At 42.0% G+C, this 24,228-nt stretch overlaps 1 protein-coding gene across 2 annotated transcripts in view; it reads right to left on the bottom strand.

The window, feature by feature from the left end:
* Positions 1-7,539: 7,539 nt before the first annotated feature.
* Positions 7,540-24,228, bottom strand: part of ryk (receptor like tyrosine kinase) — a 214,375-nt gene continuing 197,686 nt past the window's right edge. The window contains exon 16 of one of the 2 annotated variants that reach the window (XM_039000713.1): positions 7,540-9,316. In XM_039000713.1, the coding sequence (XP_038856641.1) occupies positions 9,205-9,316 (112 nt within the window). In that variant the 3' untranslated portion in view covers positions 7,540-9,204. The remainder of the gene's footprint in view (positions 9,317-24,228) is intronic. The other variant, XM_039000714.1, reaches the window with a different exon arrangement.

Here is a 24,228-nt window from a genome sequence, read left to right as displayed (position 1 = left end):
TGGGTGTCAGGGGAAAATGTATGGATTCATTTTCTTTAGGAATGTAGTGAAGTAAAAGTAGTCAAAAAATATAAATAGTAAAGTACAGATACCCCCCCAAAAACTACTTAAGTAATACTTTAAATTATTACATTTACATTTACATTTAAGTCATTTAGCAGACGCTCTTATCCAGAGCGACTTACAAGTACATACATTCATACTTTTTTTGTACTGTAATTATGTTTTAATTAAGTACTTTACACCATTGTAGTTACGTATATTAAAGACCAAATACTTTTAGACTTTTACTCAAGTAGTATTTCACTGGGTGACTTTCACTTTTACTGGAGTCATTTTATATTAAGGTATCTTTACTTTTACTCAAGTATGACAATTGGGTACTTTTTACACCACTGTGGCTTGAGGCCAAAAAGTATGTAAAAAAACAAAACAACAAAAGAAAAGGTCAGACTCAAGCCATCATCGGTGTAAATGGTCGACACACAAACCTGGCTTCTACTTCAAGGATAATCGCATATCACATGATCAAGCAAGAAAATACATCAAATACCATTATAAACCGGGTGGTTTGAGCCCTGATTGGCTGAAAGCCGTGGTATATCAGACCGTATACCATGGGTATGATAACAAAAAAAGGACTATTTGAAGAAGAGCCATTAGCCATAGTACCTCGGCCATATCCCACAAATCCCAGAGGTGTCTTATTGCCTAATTATATAATTTCTATAGTAAAAAAACACGTCCCAACTACGGAAGTTAATTGTAAATACTTCCTGGCTCAACATCGGTACCTGAGTGTGACAGCATGGACCGAATGTTGCTATCAAAAGATTTTAGAAAGTTGCTTATTAAAAAGATTTTAGAAAGTTGCTTATTAAAAAGATTTTAGAAAGTTGCTTATTAAAAAGATTTTAGAAAGTTGCTTATTAAAAAGATTTTAGAAAGTTGCCATTACAATTCAAATCAGAGGTGCGAACTGGGAAAATCTTTTAAAGACATTTTTGAATAAGTTTGTTTAGGTACATTTCTCTTATCAAATCAACAACAAACCCCAAAAATGTTACATCCTAATCATACTATAGTATGAATATCCCTAATACATGAATGAATAATAAAAACATACCTTTATATTGCTGAACACTGATCTTGGTTTCTTCATATCCTTGACAGAAATCTCCATTTTTTTGTGAAGAATAAAGGTATCCAGAGAAGAGAGAGAGAGTCCAGTCCAGTCTAGTAGAACTGTTGAGAGTGGGGGAAATGAGTGAGTCTCTCCGTGTTGGAGTCAGAGGGGGTAATAGCTCTTTCTATGTCCCACAGTGTTCTACTCTGGTGAGTCTCTATGAGCTTTTATGGCTCACAGTGATGTAATGAGGCCGGGTTCAGCCCACAACTCCACGCGCACAATGTTTTGAGCGCAATGATGAAAGACCGTATTTGGCACACATGACCTGTTTTTACGCACGCTGCACAGTGATTGTTTTTACTCAACGGTAAAAAAAAACGAATTATGTAATTGTTTAAACAAACATCTAATAAACAAGTGTAGTTCGACACAAATGTAGTCAATGTTGAAATCGAATTTCCTGTATGTAAATTCTTTTTCAATATAAAAGTATTGTTCAGTTTAAAACGTTTTAAATTGACCATCCAACAAAAGTTTATTTAACAGTTCAGCATTTCAAAAAGTTTGACAAGTTTTTTCTTATAGCCATAATTTAAAAATATCTTTATAGATATGATGCAAAGGTGAAAAGTCTGGGTCTAGGCTGAGAGACATAAATAACCAATCTGTTACATGTTGACCTTCGTGTCATCAATGAGAATGACCAATTAGCTAAGTTATTGGTCAACCGTACTGCCCCCAAAATCCCTTTGAAAGTGAGACAGACCCGCACACACACACACACACACCCCCTTCCCTCCCTCGACAAACATCCAACAGGTGGTTCCCAATGGTAATCGGTGTTCTTCTGATAAATCACACACAAGCCTTACAAATCACTGTTTGAAAACAAAATGTGTCATTATTCCAACAAAGCCAGTTAAAGGCTTAGCAGCAACACACAGTGGGAACCGTTACAAAGGTGAAGCCAGGAAGAAAAGGGCGGGAACACAGACTACAATAAATCAACAACAACGTAAAATATTTCTAGTTTGTCGACGTACTCTGGCAGGTTAGAAACTATTCAACATCAAATGAGGCGTTACTTTGACCTTGATTGAGCTTTTGTTACTGCTGTTATAGACCGAGTGTACAAAACATTAGGAACACCTGTTCTTTCCATCACATAGACTGACCAGGTGAATCCAGGTGAAAGCTATGATCCCTTATTGATGTCACCTGTTAAATCCACTTCAGTCAGTGTAGATGAAGGGGAGGAGACAGGTTAAAGAATTGTCTCAAGGCTTAAAAATCCTTCTTTAACCCGTCTCCTCCTCTTCATTTACACTGATTGAAGTGGATTTAACAAGTGACATCAATAAGGGATCATAGCTAGGCGTGAGAAGGCTCTTCTACACGGTCCCAATTGATAAAGAATTCAAAACAGGAATCCGGTAACATTATGTTCGCTGGTCTGCTGCCGTCCACACGACTCGCTGGTCTGCTGCCGTCCGCACGACTCGCTGGTCTGCTGCCGTCCGCACGACTCGCTGGTCTGTTGCCGTCCGCACGACTCGCTGGTCTGCTGCCGTCCGCACGACTCGCTGGTCTGCTGCCGTCCGCACGACTCGCTGGTCTGCTGCCGTCCGCACGACACGCTGGTCTGCTGCCGTCCGCACGACTCGCTGGTCTGCTGCCGTCCGCACGACTCGCTGGTCTGCTGCCGTCCGCACGACTCGCTGGTCTGCTGCCGTCCGCACGACTCGCTGGTCTGCTGCCGTTCGCACGACTCGCTGGTCTGCTGCCGTTCGCACGACTCGCTGGTCTGCTGCCGTCCGCACGACTCGCTGGTCTGCTGCCGTCCGCACGACTCGCTGGTCTGCTGCCGTCCGCACGACTCGCTGGTCTGCTGCCGTCCGCACGACTCGCTGGTCTGCTGCCGTCCGCACGACTCGCTGGTCTGCTGCCGTCCGCACGACACGCTGGTCTGCTGCCGTCCACACGACACGCTGGTCTGCTGCCGTCCACACGACACGCTGGTCTGCTGCCGTCCACACGACTCGCTGGTCTGCTGCCGTCCACACGACACGCTGGTCTGCTGCCGTCCACACGACACGCTGGTCTGCTGCCGTCCACACGACTCGCTGGTCTGCTGCCGTCCACACGACATTCTAGTCTGTTGCCGTCCACACGACACGCTGGTCTGCTGCCGTCCACACGACTCGCTGGTCTGCTGCCGTCCACACGACACGCTGGTCTGCTGCCGTCCACACGACTCGCTGGTCTGCTGCCGTCCACACGACACGCTGGTCTGCTGCCGTCCACACGACTCGCTGGTCTGCTGCCGTCCACACGACATTCTAGTCTGTTGCCGTACGTAGACCTGCTGTTTTCAACTCTCTAGAGACACCTGTTCTTTCTATGACATAAGTTGACCAGGTGAATCCAGGTGAAAGCTATGATTCCTTGTTGATGTTGGTAAGGATATTTTGAATGCTCGGCTATGAAAAGCCAACTGACATTTACTCCTGAGGTGCTGACCTGTTGCACCCTCTACAACCACTGTGATTATTATTATTAGACCCTGCTGGTCATCTATGAACATTTGAACATCTTGGCCATGTTCTGTTATAATCTCCATCCGGCACAACCAGAAGAGGACTGGCCACCCGTCAGAGCCTGGTTCCTCTATAGGTTTCTTCCTAGGTTTTGGCCTTTCTAGGGAGTTTTTCCTAGCCATTGTGCTTCTACACCTGCATTGCTTGCTGTTTGGGGTTTTAGGCTGGGTTTCTGTACAGCACTTTGTGACATCAGATGATGTAAGAAGGGCTTGATAAATACATTTGATTGACACGCTGGTCTGTTGCAGTACATAGGACACGCTGGTCTGTTGCAGCACACAGGACACGCTGGTCTGTTGCAGCACACAGGACACGCTGGTCTGTTGCAGGACACAGGACACGCTGGTCTGTTGCAGTACATAGGACATTTTGTCTGTTGCAGTACATAGGACATTCTAGTCTGTGGCAGGACATAGGACATTCTAGTCTGCGGCAAGACATAGGACATTCCAGTCTGCGGCAGGATATAGGACATTCCAGTCTGCGGCAGGATCTAGGACATTCTAGTCTGCGGCAGGATATAGGACATGGTAGTCTGTTGCAGGACATAGGACATGGTAGTCTGTGGCAGCACCTAGGACATTATAGTCTGTTGCAGGACCTAGGACATTCTAGTCTGCGGCAGGACATAGGACATGCTAGTCTGCGGCAGGACATAGGACATGCTAGTCTGCGGCAGGACATAGGACATGCTAGTCTGCGGCAGGACATAGGACATGCTAGTCTGCGGCAGGACATAGGACATGCTAGTCTGCGGCAGGACATAGGACATTCTAGTCTGCGGCAGGACATAGGACATGCTAGTCTGCGGCAGGACATAGGACATGCTAGTCTGCGGCAGGACATAGGACATTCTAGTCTGCGGCAGGACCTAGGACATTCTAGTCTGCGGCAGCACCTAGGACATTCTAGTCTGCGGAAGGACCTAGGACATTCTAGTCTGCGGCAGGACCTAGGACCTTCTAGTCTGCGGCAGGACCTAGGACTTTCTAGTCTGCGGCAGGACATAGGACATTCTAGTCTGTTGCAGGACCTAGGACATTCTAGTCTGTGGCAGCACCTAGGACATTCTAGTCTGTGGCAGGACCTAGGATATTCTAGTCTGTGGCAGGACCTAGGACATTCTAGTCTGTGGCAGGACCTAGGACTTTCTAGTCTGTGGCAGGACATAGGACATTCTAGTCTGTGGCAGGACATAGGACATTCTAGTCTGTGGCAGCACCTAGGACATTCTAGTCTGTGGCAGGACCTAGGACATTCTAGTCTGTGGCAGGACATAGGACATTCTAGTCTGTGGCAGGACATAGGACATTCTAGTCTGTGGCAGGACATTCTAGTCTGTGGCAGGACATAGGACATTCTAGTCTGTGGCAGGACATAGGACATTCTAGTCTGTGGCAGGACATAGGACATTCTAGTCTGTGGCAGGACATAGGACATTCTAGTCTGTGGCAGCACCTAGGACATTCTAGTCTGTGGCAGGACATTCTAGTCTGTGGCAGGACATTCTAGTCTGTGGCAGGACATAGGACATTCTAGTCTGTGGCAGGACATTCTAGTCTGTGGCAGGACATAGGACATTCTAGTCTGTGGCAGGACATTCTAGTCTGTGGCAGGACATTCTAGTCTGTGGCAGGACATTCTAGTCTGTGGCAGGACATAGGACATTCTAGTCTGTGGCAGGACATTCTAGTCTGTGGCAGGACATTCTGGCCATTCCATTAGAAGAAAGGTCCACCGTGTTCACATACATCACATCATCATTTGAAACTAAAGATATTCTGTACTTAAAGACTCACCATTTTAGCACAATTTCCCACGTATAAATACAGTAACGTACACACACTTAAGGGTTAAAAAAATATGTTGAGCAAAATAGTTAAACAACTGCAAATGTCATGCAGTTGGTCTGATGGTGCCCCCTCTCATGTCATTGATCTCCCCCCTTTGCCTGAGGAACAATAGAGGAAAGATGGGTCTTTGTCTGTCGTACAGCAGGGGAACATTGTCGTTGTCAATCCATACTGGGCACGCGTTCCAAATGGCACCCTATTCCCTATGTAGTGCACTACTTTTGACCAGGGCCCATAGGGAATAGGGTGCACTACTTTTGACCAGGGCCCATAGGGAATAGGGTGCAATTTCAGACCCACGCAGATGAGTAAACCATAAGGGATCTCTGGTTGGAATTCTGACATACTAACGTGTTCACCTTCTGATGAGATTCTTGGTTATTGTAACTGTTCAGTACACAACACTTTACATATAGCCTGCAAGTTTTGTGTTAAATAACATGTCAGAAACATTTGAGCCTTTATAAATCTTATGTTACGTCTCTAAACTCCAGTAATTCTTAATGAACATTCAATTCTCTGGCAACAGCTCTGTTGGACATTCCTGCATAACAGCATAACAATTGCACAATCCCTCAAAACTGGAGACGTCTGTGGTATTGTGTTGTGTGACAAAAAACTAGTACATTTTAAGAGAGTGGCCTTTTTATTTTCCCCGGCACAAGGTGCACCTGTGTAATGATCATGCTGTTTAATCAGCTTCTTGATATGCCACACCTGTCAGGTGGATGGATTATCTTGGTAAAGGAGAAATTCTCATTAACAGGGGTGTAAAACGTGGCTCAGTTGGTGGAGCGTGGCACTTCCAACATCAGGGTTGTGGGTTCGATTCCCACGAGTGACTAGTACAAATTAAAATGTGTGTACTCACTACTGTAAGTCCTTCTGGATAAGAGCGTCTTACTAAATGACTAAAAATGTAATTGTAAACAAATGTGTGCACAACATGAGAGAAGTAAGTGTTTTTGTTATATGGAACATTTCTGGGATCTTTTTATTTCAGCTCATGAAACATGGGACCAACACTTTACATGTAGCGTTTATATTTTTGTTCAGTGTACTTATTTTTTCCTGATGAGAAATAACAGCATTTTCCACGCACTGTAATTTACTACTTGATAAGAACTATTGATAACAGCTAGGTAAAGGAGTCATCCTTTTGGAGAAGGGAATTGTAGCTATAAATGACACTTGTTTTAGATCTATTTTACCTTGTAAACTCTGGAGACAAATGTGAAACCCAGTCTTATAGCAGCAAACTAAGGCATATCAACATATCACCTTTTCCACAGTGAAGTCTATGAAATGCTGTGCCTTACAACTTGGGATGAAAAGGTAGAGACCCAAGCTATAGGCTTCTGCAGCCATGCGCAAAATGACAGTACAGCGCTAACAGTTGGCAAGCAAGTGGGAGGGTTTTCAACAGTTGAATAAAATCTATTCAATGCGCAAGGGAACCGGGCCTGCAAAGCCCATTACACACCTCCATAAGGTAAGTCTGAATATCAACTACTGAGAAGTGCGTAGGTAAGACCTGGATGAAAATAAGATTAGGCCATGAAGTTGCCAGGTTGGTGTGATATTGCTCTGGTCAAAGGGGGGCGGCAGGGTAGCCTAGTGGTTAGAGCGTTGGACTAGTAACCGAAAGGTTGCAAAATCGATTCCCCGAGCGGACAAGGTACAAATATGTCGTTCTGCCCCTGAACAAGGCAGTTAACCCACTGTTCCTAGGTCGTCATTGAAAATAAGAATTTGTTATTAACGGACTTGCCTAGTTAAATAAATGTAAAAAAGATTAAATAAAAATGTCCTAAGTCTGAATCTGGCTTTTAGTGAACTACTTTGTACCAGAGCCCTAAGGGCCCAAAGTAGTGCACTAAGTAGTGCACTATAAAGGGAATAGGGTGCCATTTAAGATTAACCAGTCTTTGAAATAAAATGAGTCAGACCACATGAATAAGAAAATGAAAAGCCTGTTTATTTTCAAGGGTCCCGTTTAATTTGTATGAATTTCAGTTGACAGAATGAACACCCTTTAAATTTAACATGCAGTGATCTTGAAGACAAATCAGACAGATTTTAGATGTGAAAATAAAAGATTAGGCCATGATGTTGCCAGGTTGGTGTGATATTGCTCTGGTCAAAGGGCTCAGCGTGAACAAGCAGCACGTCACGTCTTGGACCAGAGCTTGGCCCTAATGTTGCCAGATTGGCAGTTATTCTGATTTTCACAGTGATTATTAGTGTTCTAGTACAAATTCATATTTTCTCATTCTTAAAACAGCGTGTGTTTGGCAACCTGGGTTTTGTTCTGACAGAACCGTCAAAGTCAAAAACAAGGAATAATAATAATGACAACCTTGTTAGATATTCGTTCCCCCAGATATTTGTGAGATTTGAATTGATAGTCGTGATAGTGAACATCTAAAAAGGAGAACGATGGTGGAAGACACAACACCAATCCATTATAGCATACATCTCTGAAGTCCATTAAGGGTATGTAGTGTACCGTCGCAGGCCTGTAGTAGGCATCCACACTACTGACTTGGAACAGATGCTGAGGAGATCATGGGATGGGACGACAGTATCGTCAGCTACGCTAGCCGCTCCATTGGCACGTCTCCCAAAGGAAAAGGGAAACTAATGTGTGTAACACAAATGTTCAGTAGGTCCTTCAGTGGAGATCAGGACGGACGAGACGAGAGACCAACAGCACAAGTCATTATCCACAACAAGTCCAGCAGAGTAGATCTGCTTAGGCCTTGCCCGTTCGATCCCCCGAGAAGCCTTTCGTACCTACCGTGAGTTTACCACACCATGACAGAAAGAAACAAACATCTCTATAGTACACAGACAAACCTCTATCCAAGTCCCAAAACAGCACCCGATTCCCTATATAGTGCACCACTTTAGACCAGAGGTCTATGTGGGGGGCCAATGTAGGGACTAGGGTGCAATTTGAGAAGCAGACCCTCTGTCTACTTTGGTACCCTACCACTGTCCTGTACATGTAAAGCTTAATCTGCTGTGTTGTCATCCTCTCACTGAAAAATAGATCTACAACCACAAAATGAACATCTCTAATTCTCTAAAAACACACACACACACACAAATAAACGGTAGAACACAACATATTAGCATGGTGTGTCTTTAAAAACAGGTCCTCAGAGCGTAGTCGTTAGGAAAATGGCGGCCGCGGCTTTTCGGCACATTTTTACCAAAAGAGTGGATGTGTGCAGTGGCGTCCTTGTGGGTTTTCTTTCATAGAGAGGGTATTAGGTCTATTCTGGAAGCTTGTGATGCATGCTGGGAAATATGACGACCTCAGAAAGAGAATCCTTGGTACTTGGCTGAGAGAACAGCTTGAAGCCTCCACAAATCCCAGAAATACCAATTATTTCCACTTCGACTACACAACGGAAATGTGTTTCAACTACATACAAAAAAAAAAAAAAATCTAGACTTGACAAAACATTGTCATGATGATGAAAGTCTGTTCTTTCTTTTTAATAAGGCACAAGAGTTTGTAAATGTATTCCTCATGGTGATTAGTGCTGTTCAGTAACTCCTGGGCCTGCTGGGCCTTCGGGCCTGGTCCGTAACACAAGCCTGGGGGTGGATTTTACACGTATGCCCCCAACGCTGCATGGAACTCCGTCAGACACTGGACAAGCTGCTGGAACTTAGGCCTCTCCTCTGGATCAAGGGCCCAGCAACACGCCATCACCGCAAACCTACGGAGAGAACGAGAGAGAAACAGAGAATTAGCTAGGTCAAGCCATTTAGAGCCATTTAGACTAGCTCATCGCACAGTGTATGTTGAATCAAAACCCAGGACTTCAAAATGTGATCTAAATAGCACAACATGTACAACAACAACAAAATACAAAAACTGCTGATCAAAATCCAATATTTGGGAATTTAAGGGTCACAGTCCCAAGGACACTCACTACCATGGGTCGTCAGAGAAACCATAACTAAGAAAACACAATGCACCATACTATCATTGGTGCAGTACCAACACAATACACCATACTATCATTGGTGCAGTACCAACACAATACACCATACTATCATTGGTGCAGTACCAACACAATACACCATACTATCATTGGTGCAGTACCAACACAATACACCAAACTATCATTGGTGCAGTACCAACACAATACACCAAACTATCATTGGTGCAGTACCAACACAATACACCATACTATCATTGGTGCAGTACCAACACAATACACCATACTATCATTGGTGCAGTACCAACACAATACACCAAACTATCATTGGTGCAGTACCAACATCATACTATCATTGGTGCAGTACCAACACAGTACTATCATTGGTGCAGTACCAGCACCATACTATCATTGGTGCAGTACCAACACAATACTATTATTGGTGCAGTACCAACACCATACTATCATTGGTGCAGTACCAACACAATACTATTAATGGTGCAGTACCAACACCATACTATCATTGGTGCAGTACCAACACAATACACCATACTATCATTGGTGCAGTACCAACACAATACACCATACTATCATTGGTGCAGTACCAACATCATACTATCATTGGTGCAGTACCAACACAATACATCATACTATCATTGGTGCAGTACCAACACCATACTATCATTGGTGCAGTACCAACACCATACTATCACTGGTGCAGTACCAACACAATACACCATACTATCATTGGTGCAGTACCAACACAAAACACCATACTATCATTGGTGCAGTACCAACACAATACACCATACTATCATTGGTGCAGTACCAACACAATACACCATACTATCATTGGTGCAGTACAAACACAAAACACCATACTATCATTGGTGCAGTACCAACACAATACACCATACTATCATTGGTGCAGTACCAACATCATACTATCATTGGTGCAGTACCAACACGATGCACCATACTATCATTGGTGCAGTACCAACACCATACTATCATTGGTGCAGTACCAACACGATGCACCATACTATCATTGGTGCAGTACCAACACAATACACCATACTATCATTGGTGCAGTACCAACACCATACTATCATTGGTGCAGTACCAACACGATGCACCATACTATCATTGGTGCAGTACCAACACGATGCACCATACTATCATTGGTGCAGTACCAACACAAAACACCATACTATCATTGGTGCAGTACCAACACAATACACCATACGATCATTGGTGCAGTACCAACACCATACTATCATTGGTGCAGTACCAACACAAAACACCATACTATCATTGGTGCAGTACCAACACCATACTATCATTGGTGCAGTACCAACACAAAACACCATACTATCATTGGTGCAGTACCAACACCATACTATCATTGGTGCAGTACCAACACAATACACCATACTATCATTGGTGCAGTACCAACACAAAACACCATACTATCATTGGTGCAGTACCAACACCATACTATCATTGGTGCAATACCAACACAAAACACCATACTATCATTGGTGCAGTACCAACACAAAACACCATACTATCATTGGTGCAGTACCAACATCATACTATCATTGGTGCAGTACCAACACAATACATCATACTATCATTGGTGCAGTACCAACACAATGCACCATACTATCATTGGTGCAGTACCAACACCATACTATCATTGGTGCAGTACCAACATCATACTATCATTGGTGCAGTACCAACACAATACACCATACTATCATTGGTGCAGTACCAACACCATACTATCATTGGTGCAGTACCAACACAATACACCATACTATCATTGGTGCAGTACCAACATCATACTATCATTGGTGCAGTACCAACACAATACACCATACTATCATTGGTGCAGTACCAACATCATACTATCATTGGTGCAGTACCAACACAATACACCATACTATCATTGGTGCAGTACCAACATCATACTATCATTGGTGTAGTACCAACACAATACACCATACTATCATTGGTGCAGTACCAACACAATACACCATACTATCATTGGTGCAGTACCAACATCATACTATCATTGGTGCAGTACCAACACAATACATCATACTATCATTGGTGCAGTACCAACACAATGCACCATACTATCATTGGTGCAGTACCAACACCATACTATCATTGGTGCAGTACCAACATCATACTATCATTGGTGCAGTACCAACACAATACACCATACTATCATTGGTGCAGTACCAACACCATACTATCATTGGTGCAGTACCAACACAATACACCATACTATCATTGGTGCAGTACCAACATCATACTATCATTGGTGCAGTACCAACACAATACACCATACTATCATTGGTGCAGTACCAACATCATACTATCATTGGTGCAGTACCAACACAATACACCATACTATCCTTGGTGCAGTACCAACACAATACACCATACTATCATTGGTGCAGTACCAACATCATACTATCATTGGTGCAGTACCAAAACAATACACCATACTATCATTGGTGCAGTACCAACACAATACACCACACTATAGTTGGTGCAGTACCAACACAATACACCATACTATCATTGGTGCAGTACCAACACAATACAATCATTGGTGCAATACCAACACAATACACCATACTATCATTGGTGCAGTACCAACACAATACACCATACTATCATTGGTGCAGTACCAACACCATACTATCATTGGTGCAGTACCAACACAATGCACCATACTATCATTGGTGCAGTACCAACACCATACTATCATCGGTGCAATACCAACACAATACATCATACTACCATTGGTGCAGTACCAACATCATACTATCACTGGTGCAGTACCAACATCATACTATCATTGGTGCAGTACCAACATCATACTATCATTGGTGCAGTACCAACACAATACACCATACTATCATTGGTGCAGTACCAACACAATGCACCATACTATCATTGGTGCAGTACCAACACAATACACCATACTATCATTGGTGCAGTACCAACATCATACTATCATTGGTGCAGCACCAACATCATACTATCATTGGTGCAGTACCAACACAATACACCATACTATCATTGGTGCAGTACCAACACCATACTATCATTGGTGTAGTACCAACACAAAACACCATACTATCATTGGTGCAGTACCAACACAATACATCATACTACCATTGGTGCAGTACCAACACAATACACCATACTATCATTGGTGCAATACCAACACAATACATCATACTACCATTGGTGCAGTACCAACACAATACACCATACTATCATTGGTGCAGTACCAACACAGTGCACCATACTATCATTGGTGCAGTACCAACACAATACACCATACTATCATTGGTGCAGTACCAACACAATTCACCATACTATCATTGGTGCAGTACCAACACAATACATCATACTACCATTGGTGCAGTACCAACACAATACTATTATTGGTGCAGTACCAACACCATACTATCATTGGTGCAGTACCAACACAATACTATTAATGGTGCAGTACCAACACCATACTATCATTGGTGCAGTACCAACACAATACACCATACTATCATTGGTGCAGTACCAACACAATACACCATACTATCATTGGTGCAGTACCAACATCATACTATCATTGGTGCAGTACCAACACAATACATCATACTATCATTGGTGCAGTACCAACACCATACTATCATTGGTGCAGTACCAACACCATACTATCACTGGTGCAGTACCAACACAATACACCATACTATCATTGGTGCAGTACCAACACAAAACACCATACTATCATTGGTGCAGTACCAACACAATACACCATACTATCATTGGTGCAGTACCAACACAATAGACCATACTATCATTGGTGCAGTACAAACACAAAACACCATACTATCATTGGTGCAGTACCAACACAATACACCATACTATCATTGGTGCAGTACCAACATCATACTATCATTGGTGCAGTACCAACACGATGCACCATACTATCATTGGTGCAGTACCAACACAATACACCATACTATCATTGGTGCAGTACCAACACCATACTATCATTGGTGCAGTACCAACACGATGCACCATACTATATTGGCGCAGTACCAACACGATGCACCATACTATCATTGGTGCAGTACCAACACAAAACACCATACTATCATTGGTGCAGTACCAACACAATACACCATACGATCATTGGTGCAGTACCAACACCATACTATCATTGGTGCAGTACCAACACAAAACACCATACTATCATTGGTGCAGTACCAACACCATACTATCATTGGTGCAGTACCAACACAATACACCATACTATCATTGGTGCAGTACCAACACAAAACACCATACTATCATTGGTGCAGTACCAACACCATACTATCATTGGTGCAATACCAACACAAAACACCATACTATCATTGGTGCAGTACCAACACAAAACACCATACTATCATTGGTGCAGTACCAACACAAAACACCATACTATCATTGGTGCAGTACCAACATCATACTATCATTGGTGCAGTACCAACACAATACACCATACTATCATTGGTGCAGTACCAACACCATACTATCATTGGTGCAGTACCAACACAATACACCATACTATCATTGGTGCAGTACCAACATCATACTATCATTGGTGCAGTACCAACACAATACACCATACTATCATTGGTGCAGTACCAACATCATACTATCATTGGTGCAGTACCAACACAATACACCATACTATCATTGGTGCAGTACCAACATCATACTATCATTGGTGTAGTACCAACACAATACACCATACTATCATTGGTGCAGTACCAACACAATACACCATACTATCATTGGTGCAGTACCAACATCATACTATCATTGGTGCAGTACCAACACAATACATCATACTATCATTGGTGCAGTACCAACACAATGCACCATACTATCATTGGTGCAGTACCAACACCATACTATCATTGGTGCAGTACCAACATCATACTATCATTGGTGCAGTACCAACACAATACACCATACTATCATTGGTGCAGTACCAACACCATACTATCATTGGTGCAGTACCAACACAATACACCATACTATCATTGGTGCAGTACCAACATCATACTATCATTGGTGCAGTACCAACACAATACACCATACTATCATTGGTGCAGTACCAACATCATACTATCATTGGTGCAGTACCAACACAATACACCATACTATCCTTGGTGCAGTACCAACACAATACACCATACTATCATTGGTGCAGTACCAACATCATACTATCATTGGTGCAGTACCAAAACAATACACCATACTATCATTGGTGCAGTACCAACACAATACACCATACTATAGTTGGTGCAGTACCAACACAATACACCATACTATCATTGGTGCAGTACCAACACAATACAATCATTGGTGCAATACCAACACAATACACCATACTATCATTGGTGCAGTACCAACACAATACACCATACTATCATTGGTGCAGTACCAACACCATACTATCATTGGTGCAGTACCAACACAATGCACCATACTATCATTGGTGCAGTACCAACACCATACTATCATCGGTGCAATACCAACACAATACATCATACTACCATTGGTGCAGTACCAACATCATACTATCACTGGTGCAGTACCAACATCATACTATCATTGGTGCAGTACCAACATCATACTATCATTGGTGCAGTACCAACACAATACACCATACTATCATTGGTGCAGTACCAACACAATGCACCATACTATCATTGGTGCAGTACCAACACAATACACCATACTATCATTGGTGCAGTACCAACATCATACTATCATTGGTGTAGTACCAACACAATACACCATACTATCATTGGTGCAGTACCAACACAATACACCATACTATCATTGGTGCAGTACCAACATCATACTATCATTGGTGCAGTACCAACACAATACATCATACTATCATTGGTGCAGTACCAACACAATGCACCATACTATCATTGGTGCAGTACCAACACCATACTATCATTGGTGCAGTACCAACATCATACTATCATTGGTGCAGTACCAACACAATACACCATACTATCATTGGTGCAGTACCAACACCATACTATCATTGGTGCAGTACCAACACAATACACCATACTATCATTGGTGCAGTACCAACATCATACTATCATTGGTGCAGTACCAACACAATACACCATACTATCATTGGTGCAGTACCAACATCATACTATCATTGGTGCAGTACCAACACAATACACCATACTATCCTTGGTGCAGTACCAACACAATACACCATACTATCATTGGTGCAGTACCAACATCATACTATCATTGGTGCAGTACCAAAACAATACACCATACTATCATTGGTGCAGTACCAACACAATACACCATACTATAGTTGGTGCAGTACCAACACAATACACCATACTATCATTGGTGCAGTACCAACACAATACAATCATTGGTGCAATACCAACACAATACACCATACTATCATTGGTGCAGTACCAACACAATACACCATACTATCATTGGTGCAGTACCAACACCATACTATCATTGGTGCAGTACCAACACAATGCACCATACTATCATTGGTGCAGTACCAACACCATACTATCATCGGTGCAATACCAACACAATACATCATACTACCATTGGTGCAGTACCAACATCATACTATCACTGGTGCAGTACCAACATCATACTATCATTGGTGCAGTACCAACATCATACTATCATTGGTGCAGTACCAACACAATACACCATACTATCATTGGTGCAGTACCAACACAATGCACCATACTATCATTGGTGCAGTACCAACACAATACACCATACTATCATTGGTGCAGTACCAACATCATACTATCATTGGTGCAGCACCAACATCATACTATCATTGGTGCAGTACCAACACAATACACCATACTATCATTGGTGCAGTACCAACACCATACTATCATTGGTGCAGTACCAACACAAAACACCATACTATCATTGGTGCAGTACCAACACAATACATCATACTACCATTGGTGCAGTACCAACACAATACACCATACTATCATTGGTGCAATACCAACACAATACATCATACTACCATTGGTGCAGTACCAACACAATACACCATACTATCATTGGTGCAGTACCAACACAGTGCACCATACTATCATTGGTGCAGTACCAACACAATACACCATACTATCATTGGTGCAGTACCAACACAATTCACCATACTATCATTGGTGCAGTACCAACACAATACATCATACTACCATTGGTGCAGTACCAACACAATGCACCATACTATCATTGGTGCAGTACCAACACCATACTATCATTGGTGCAGTACCAACACCATACTATCATTGGTGCAGTACCAACATCATACTACCATTGGTGCAGTACCAACACAGTGCACCATACTATCATTGGTGCAGTACCAACACAATACACCATACTATCATTGGTGCAGTACCAACACAATTCACCATACTATCATTGGTGCAGTACCAACACAATACATCATACTACCATTGGTGCAGTACCAACACAATACTATTATTGGTGCAGTACCAACACCATACTATCATTGGTGCAGTACCAACACAATACTATTAATGGTGCAGTACCAACACCATACTATCATTGGTGCAGTACCAACACAAAACACCATACTATCATTGGTGCAGTACCAACACAAAACACCATACTATCATTGGTGCAGTACCAACATCATACTATCATTGGTGCAGTACCAACACAATACATCATACTATCATTGGTGCAGTACCAACACAATGCACCATACTATCATTGGTGCAGTACCAACACCATACTATCATTGGTGCAGTACCAACATCATACTATCATTGGTGCAGTACCAACACAATACACCATACTATCATTGGTGCAGTACCAACACCATACTATCATTGGTGCAGTACCAACATCATACTATCATTGGTGCAGTACCAACACAATACACCATACTATCATTGGTGCAGTACCAACACCATACTATCATTGGTGCAGTACCAACACAATACACCATACTATCATTGGTGCAGTACCAACATCATACTATCATTGGTGCAGTACCAACACAATACACCATACTATCATTGGTGCAGTACCAACATCATACTATCATTGGTGTAGTACCAACACAATACACCATACTATCATTGGTGCAGTACCAACACAATACACCATACTATCATTGGTGCAGTACCAACATCATACTATCATTGGTGCAGTACCAACACAATACATCATACTATCATTGGTGCAGTACCAACACAATGCACCATACTATCATTGGTGCAGTACCAACACCATACTATCATTGGTGCAGTACCAACATCATACTATCATTGGTGCAGTACCAACACAATACACCATACTATCATTGGTGCAGTACCAACACCATACTATCATTGGTGCAGTACCAACACAATACACCATACTATCATTGGTGCAGTACCAACATCATACTATCATTGGTGCAGTACCAACACAATACACCATACTATCATTGGTGCAGTACCAACATCATACTATCATTGGTGCAGTACCAACACAATACACCATACTATCCTTGGTGCAGTACCAACACAATACACCATACTATCATTGGTGCAGTACCAACATCATACTATCATTGGTGCAGTACCAAAACAATACACCATACTATCATTGGTGCAGTACCAACACAATACACCACACTATAGTTGGTGCAGTACCAACACAATACACCATACTATCATTGGTGCAGTACCAACACAATACAATCATTGGTGCAATACCAACACAATACACCATACTATCATTGGTGCAGTACCAACACAATACACCATACTATCATTGGTGCAGTACCAACACCATACTATCATTGGTGCAGTACCAACACAATGCACCATACTATCATTGGTGCAGTACCAACACCATACTATCATCAGTGCAATACCAACACAATACATCATACTACCATTGGTGCAGTACCAACATCATACTATCACTGGTGCAGTACCAACATCATACTATCATTGGTGCAGTACCAACATCATACTATCATTGGTGCAGTACCAACACAATACACCATACTATCATTGGTGCAGTACCAACACAATGCACCATACTATCATTGGTGCAGTACCAACACAATACACCATACTATCATTGGTGCAGTACCAACATCATACTATCATTGGTGCAGCACCAACATCATACTATCATTGGTGCAGTACCAACACAATACACCATACTATCATTGGTGCAGTACCAACACCATACTATCATTGGTGCAGTACCAACACAAAACACCATACTATCATTGGTGCAGTACCAACACAATACATCATACTACCATTGGTGCAGTACCAACACAATACACCATACTATCATTGGTGCAATACCAACACAATACATCATACTACCATTGGTGCAGTACCAACACAATACACCATACTATCATTGGTGCAGTACCAACACAGTGCACCATACTATCATTGGTGCAGTACCAACACAATACACCATACTATCATTGGTGCAGTACCAACACAATTCACCATACTATCATTGGTGCAGTACCAACACAATACATCATACTACCATTGGTGCAGTACCAACACAATACTATTATTGGTGCAGTACCAACACCATACTATCATTGGTGCAGTACCAACACAATACTATTAATGGTGCAGTACCAACACCATACTATCATTGGTGCAGTACCAACACAATACACCATACTATCATTGGTGCAGTACCAACACAATACACCATACTATCATTGGTGCAGTACCAACATCATACTATCATTGGTGCAGTACCAACACAATACATCATACTATCATTGGTGCAGTTCCAACACCATACTATCATTGGTGCAGTACCAACACCATACTATCACTGGTGCAGTACCAACACAATACACCATACTATCATTGGTGCAGTACCAACACAAAACACCATACTATCATTGGTGCAGTACCAACACAATACACCATACTATCATTGGTGCAGTACCAACACAATACACCATACTATCATTGGTGCAGTACAAACACAAAACACCATACTATCATTGGTGCAGTACCAACACAATACACCATACTATCATTGGTGCAGTACCAACATCATACTATCATTGGTGCAGTACCAACACGATGCACCATACTATCATTGGTGCAGTACCAACACAATACACCATACTATCATTGGTGCAGTACCAACACCATACTATCATTGGTGCAGTACCAACACGATGCACCATACTATATTGGTGCAGTACCAACACGATGCACCATACTATCATTGGTGCAGTACCAACACAAAACACCATACTATCATTGGTGCAGTACCAACACAATACACCATACGATCATTGGTGCAGTACCAACACCATACTATCATTGGTGCAGTACCAACACAAAACACCATACTATCATTGGTGCAGTACCAACACCATACTATCATTGGTGCAGTACCAACACAATACACCATACTATCATTGGTGCAGTACCAACACAAAACACCATACTATCATTGGTGCAGTACCAACACCATACTATCATTGGTGCAATACCAACACAAAACACCATACTATCATTGGTGCAGTACCAACACAAAACACCATACTATCATTGGTGCAGTACCAACATCATACTATCATTGGTGCAGTACCAACACAATACACCATACTATCATTGGTGCAGTACCAACACCATACTATCATTGGTGCAGTACCAACACAATACACCATACTATCATTGGTGCAGTACCAACATCATACTATCATTGGTGCAGTACCAACACAATACACCATACTATCATTGGTGCAGTACCAACATCATACTATCATTGGTGCAGTACCAACACAATACACCATACTATCATTGGTGCAGTACCAACATCATACTATCATTGGTGTAGTACCAACACAATACACCATACTATCATTGGTGCAGTACCAACACAATACACCATACTATCATTGGTGCAGTACCAACATCATACTATCATTGGTGCAGTACCAACACAATACATCATACTATCATTGGTGCAGTACCAACACAATGCACCATACTATCATTGGTGCAGTACCAACACCATACTATCATTGGTGCAGTACCAACATCATACTATCATTGGTGCAGTACCAACACAATACACCATACTATCATTGGTGCAGTACCAACACCATACTATCATTGGTGCAGTACCAACACAATACACCATACTATCATTGGTGCAGTACCAACATCATACTATCATTGGTGCAGTACCAACACAATACACCATACTATCATTGGTGCAGTACCAACATCATACTATCATTGGTGCAGTACCAACACAATACACCATACTATCCTTGGTGCAGTACCAACACAATACACCATACTATCATTGGTGCAGTACCAACATCATACTATCATTGGTGCAGTACCAAAACAATACACCATACTATCATTGGTGCAGTACCAACACAATACACCATACTATAGTTGGTGCAGTACCAACACAATACACCATACTATCATTGGTGCAGTACCAACACAATACAATCATTGGTGCAATACCAACACAATACACCATACTATCATTGGTGCAGTACCAACACAATACACCATACTATCATTGGTGCAGTACCAACACCATACTATCATTGGTGCAGTACCAACACAATGCACCATACTATCATTGGTGCAGTACCAACACCATACTATCATCGGTGCAATACCAACACAATACATCATACTACCATTGGTGCAGTACCAACATCATACTATCACTGGTGCAGTACCAACATCATACTATCATTGGTGCAGTACCAACATCATACTATCATTGGTGCAGTACCAACACAATACACCATACTATCATTGGTGCAGTACCAACACAATGCACCATACTATCATTGGTGCAGTACCAACACAATACACCATACTATCATTGGTGCAGTACCAACATCATACTATCATTGGTGCAGCACCAACATCATACTATCATTGGTGCAGTACCAACACAATACACCATACTATCATTGGTGCAGTACCAACACCATACTATCATTGGTGCAGTACCAACACAAAACACCATACTATCATTGGTGCAGTACCAACACAATACATCATACTACCATTGGTGCAGTACCAACACAATACACCATACTATCATTGGTGCAATACCAACACAATACATCATACTACCATTGGTGCAGTACCAACACAATACACCATACTATCATTGGTGCAGTACCAACACAGTGCACCATACTATCATTGGTGCAGTACCAACACAATACACCATACTATCATTGGTGCAGTACCAACACAATTCACCATACTATCATTGGTGCAGTACCAACACAATACATCATACTACCATTGGTGCAGTACCAACACAATGCACCATACTATCATTGGTGCAGTACCAACACCATACTATCATTGGTGCAGTACCAACACCATACTATCATTGGTGCAGTACCAACATCATACTACCATTGGTGCAGTACCAACACAGTGCACCATACTATCATTGGTGCAGTACCAACACAATACACCATACTATCATTGGTGCAGTACCAACACAATTCACCATACTATCATTGGTGCAGTACCAACACAATACATCATACTACCATTGGTGCAGTACCAACACAATACTATTATTGGTGCGGTACCAACACCATACTATCATTGGTGCAGTACCAACACAATACTATTAATGGTGCAGTACCAACACCATACTATCATTGGTGCAGTACCAACACAATACACCATACTATCATTGGTGCAGTACCAACACAATACACCATACTATCATTGGTGCAGTACCAACATCATACTATCATTGGTGCAGTACCAACACAATACATCATACTATCATTGGTGCAGTACCAACACCATACTATCATTGGTGCAGTACCAACACCATACTATCACTGGTGCAGTACCAACACAATACACCATACTATCATTGGTGCAGTACCAACACAAAACACCATACTATCATTGGTGCAGTACCAACACAATACACCATACTATCATTGGTGCAGTACCAACACAATACACCATACTATCATTGGTGCAGTACCAACATCATACTATCATTGGTGTAGTACCAACACAATACACCATACTATCATTGGTGCAGTACCAACACAATACACCATACTATCATTGGTGCAGTACCAACATCATACTATCATTGGTGCAGTACCAACACAATACATCATACTATCATTGGTGCAGTACCAACACAATGCACCATACTATCATTGGTGCAGTACCAACACCATACTATCATTGGTGCAGTACCAACATCATACTATCATTGGTGCAGTACCAACACAATACACCATACTATCATTGGTGCAGTACCAACACCATACTATCATTGGTGCAGTACCAACACAATACACCATACTATCATTGGTGCAGTACCAACATCATACTATCATTGGTGCAGTACCAACACAATACACCATACTATCATTGGTGCAGTACCAACATCATACTATCATTGGTGCAGTACCAACACAATACACCATACTATCCTTGGTGCAGTACCAACACAATACACCATACTATCATTGGTGCAGTACCAACATCATACTATCATTGGTGCAGTACCAAAACAATACACCATACTATCATTGGTGCAGTACCAACACAATACACCACACTATAGTTGGTGCAGTACCAACACAATACACCATACTATCATTGGTGCAGTACCAACACAATACAATCATTGGTGCAATACCAACACAATACACCATACTATCATTGGTGCAGTACCAACACAATACACCATACTATCATTGGTGCAGTACCAACACCATACTATCATTGGTGCAGTACCAACACAATGCACCATACTATCATTGGTGCAGTACCAACACCATACTATCATCGGTGCAATACCAACACAATACATCATACTACCATTGGTGCAGTACCAACATCATACTATCACTGGTGCAGTACCAACATCATACTATCATTGGTGCAGTACCAACATCATACTATCATTGGTGCAGTACCAACACAATACACCATACTATCATTGGTGCAGTACCAACACAATGCACCATACTATCATTGGTGCAGTACCAACACAATACACCATACTATCATTGGTGCAGTACCAACATCATACTATCATTGGTGCAGCACCAACATCATACTATCATTGGTGCAGTACCAACACAATACACCATACTATCATTGGTGCAGTACCAACACCATACTATCATTGGTGCAGTACCAACACAAAACACCATACTATCATTGGTGCAGTACCAACACAATACATCATACTACCATTGGTGCAGTACCAACACAATACACCATACTATCATTGGTGCAATACCAACACAATACATCATACTACCATTGGTGCAGTACCAACACAATACACCATACTATCATTGGTGCAGTACCAACACAGTGCACCATACTATCATTGGTGCAGTACCAACACAATACACCATACTATCATTGGTGCAGTACCAACACAATTCACCATACTATCATTGGTGCAGTACCAACACAATACATCATACTACCATTGGTGCAGTACCAACACAATACTATTATTGGTGCAGTACCAACACCATACTATCATTGGTGCAGTAC

This window comes from Salvelinus namaycush, chromosome 9, assembly GCF_016432855.1.
Source record: "Salvelinus namaycush isolate Seneca chromosome 9, SaNama_1.0, whole genome shotgun sequence".
In the NCBI taxonomy this organism is placed as follows: domain Eukaryota; kingdom Metazoa; phylum Chordata; class Actinopteri; order Salmoniformes; family Salmonidae; genus Salvelinus; species Salvelinus namaycush.
Note: the sequence above shows the minus strand (reverse complement) of the source record. Positions and strands in the feature narration are given on the sequence as shown.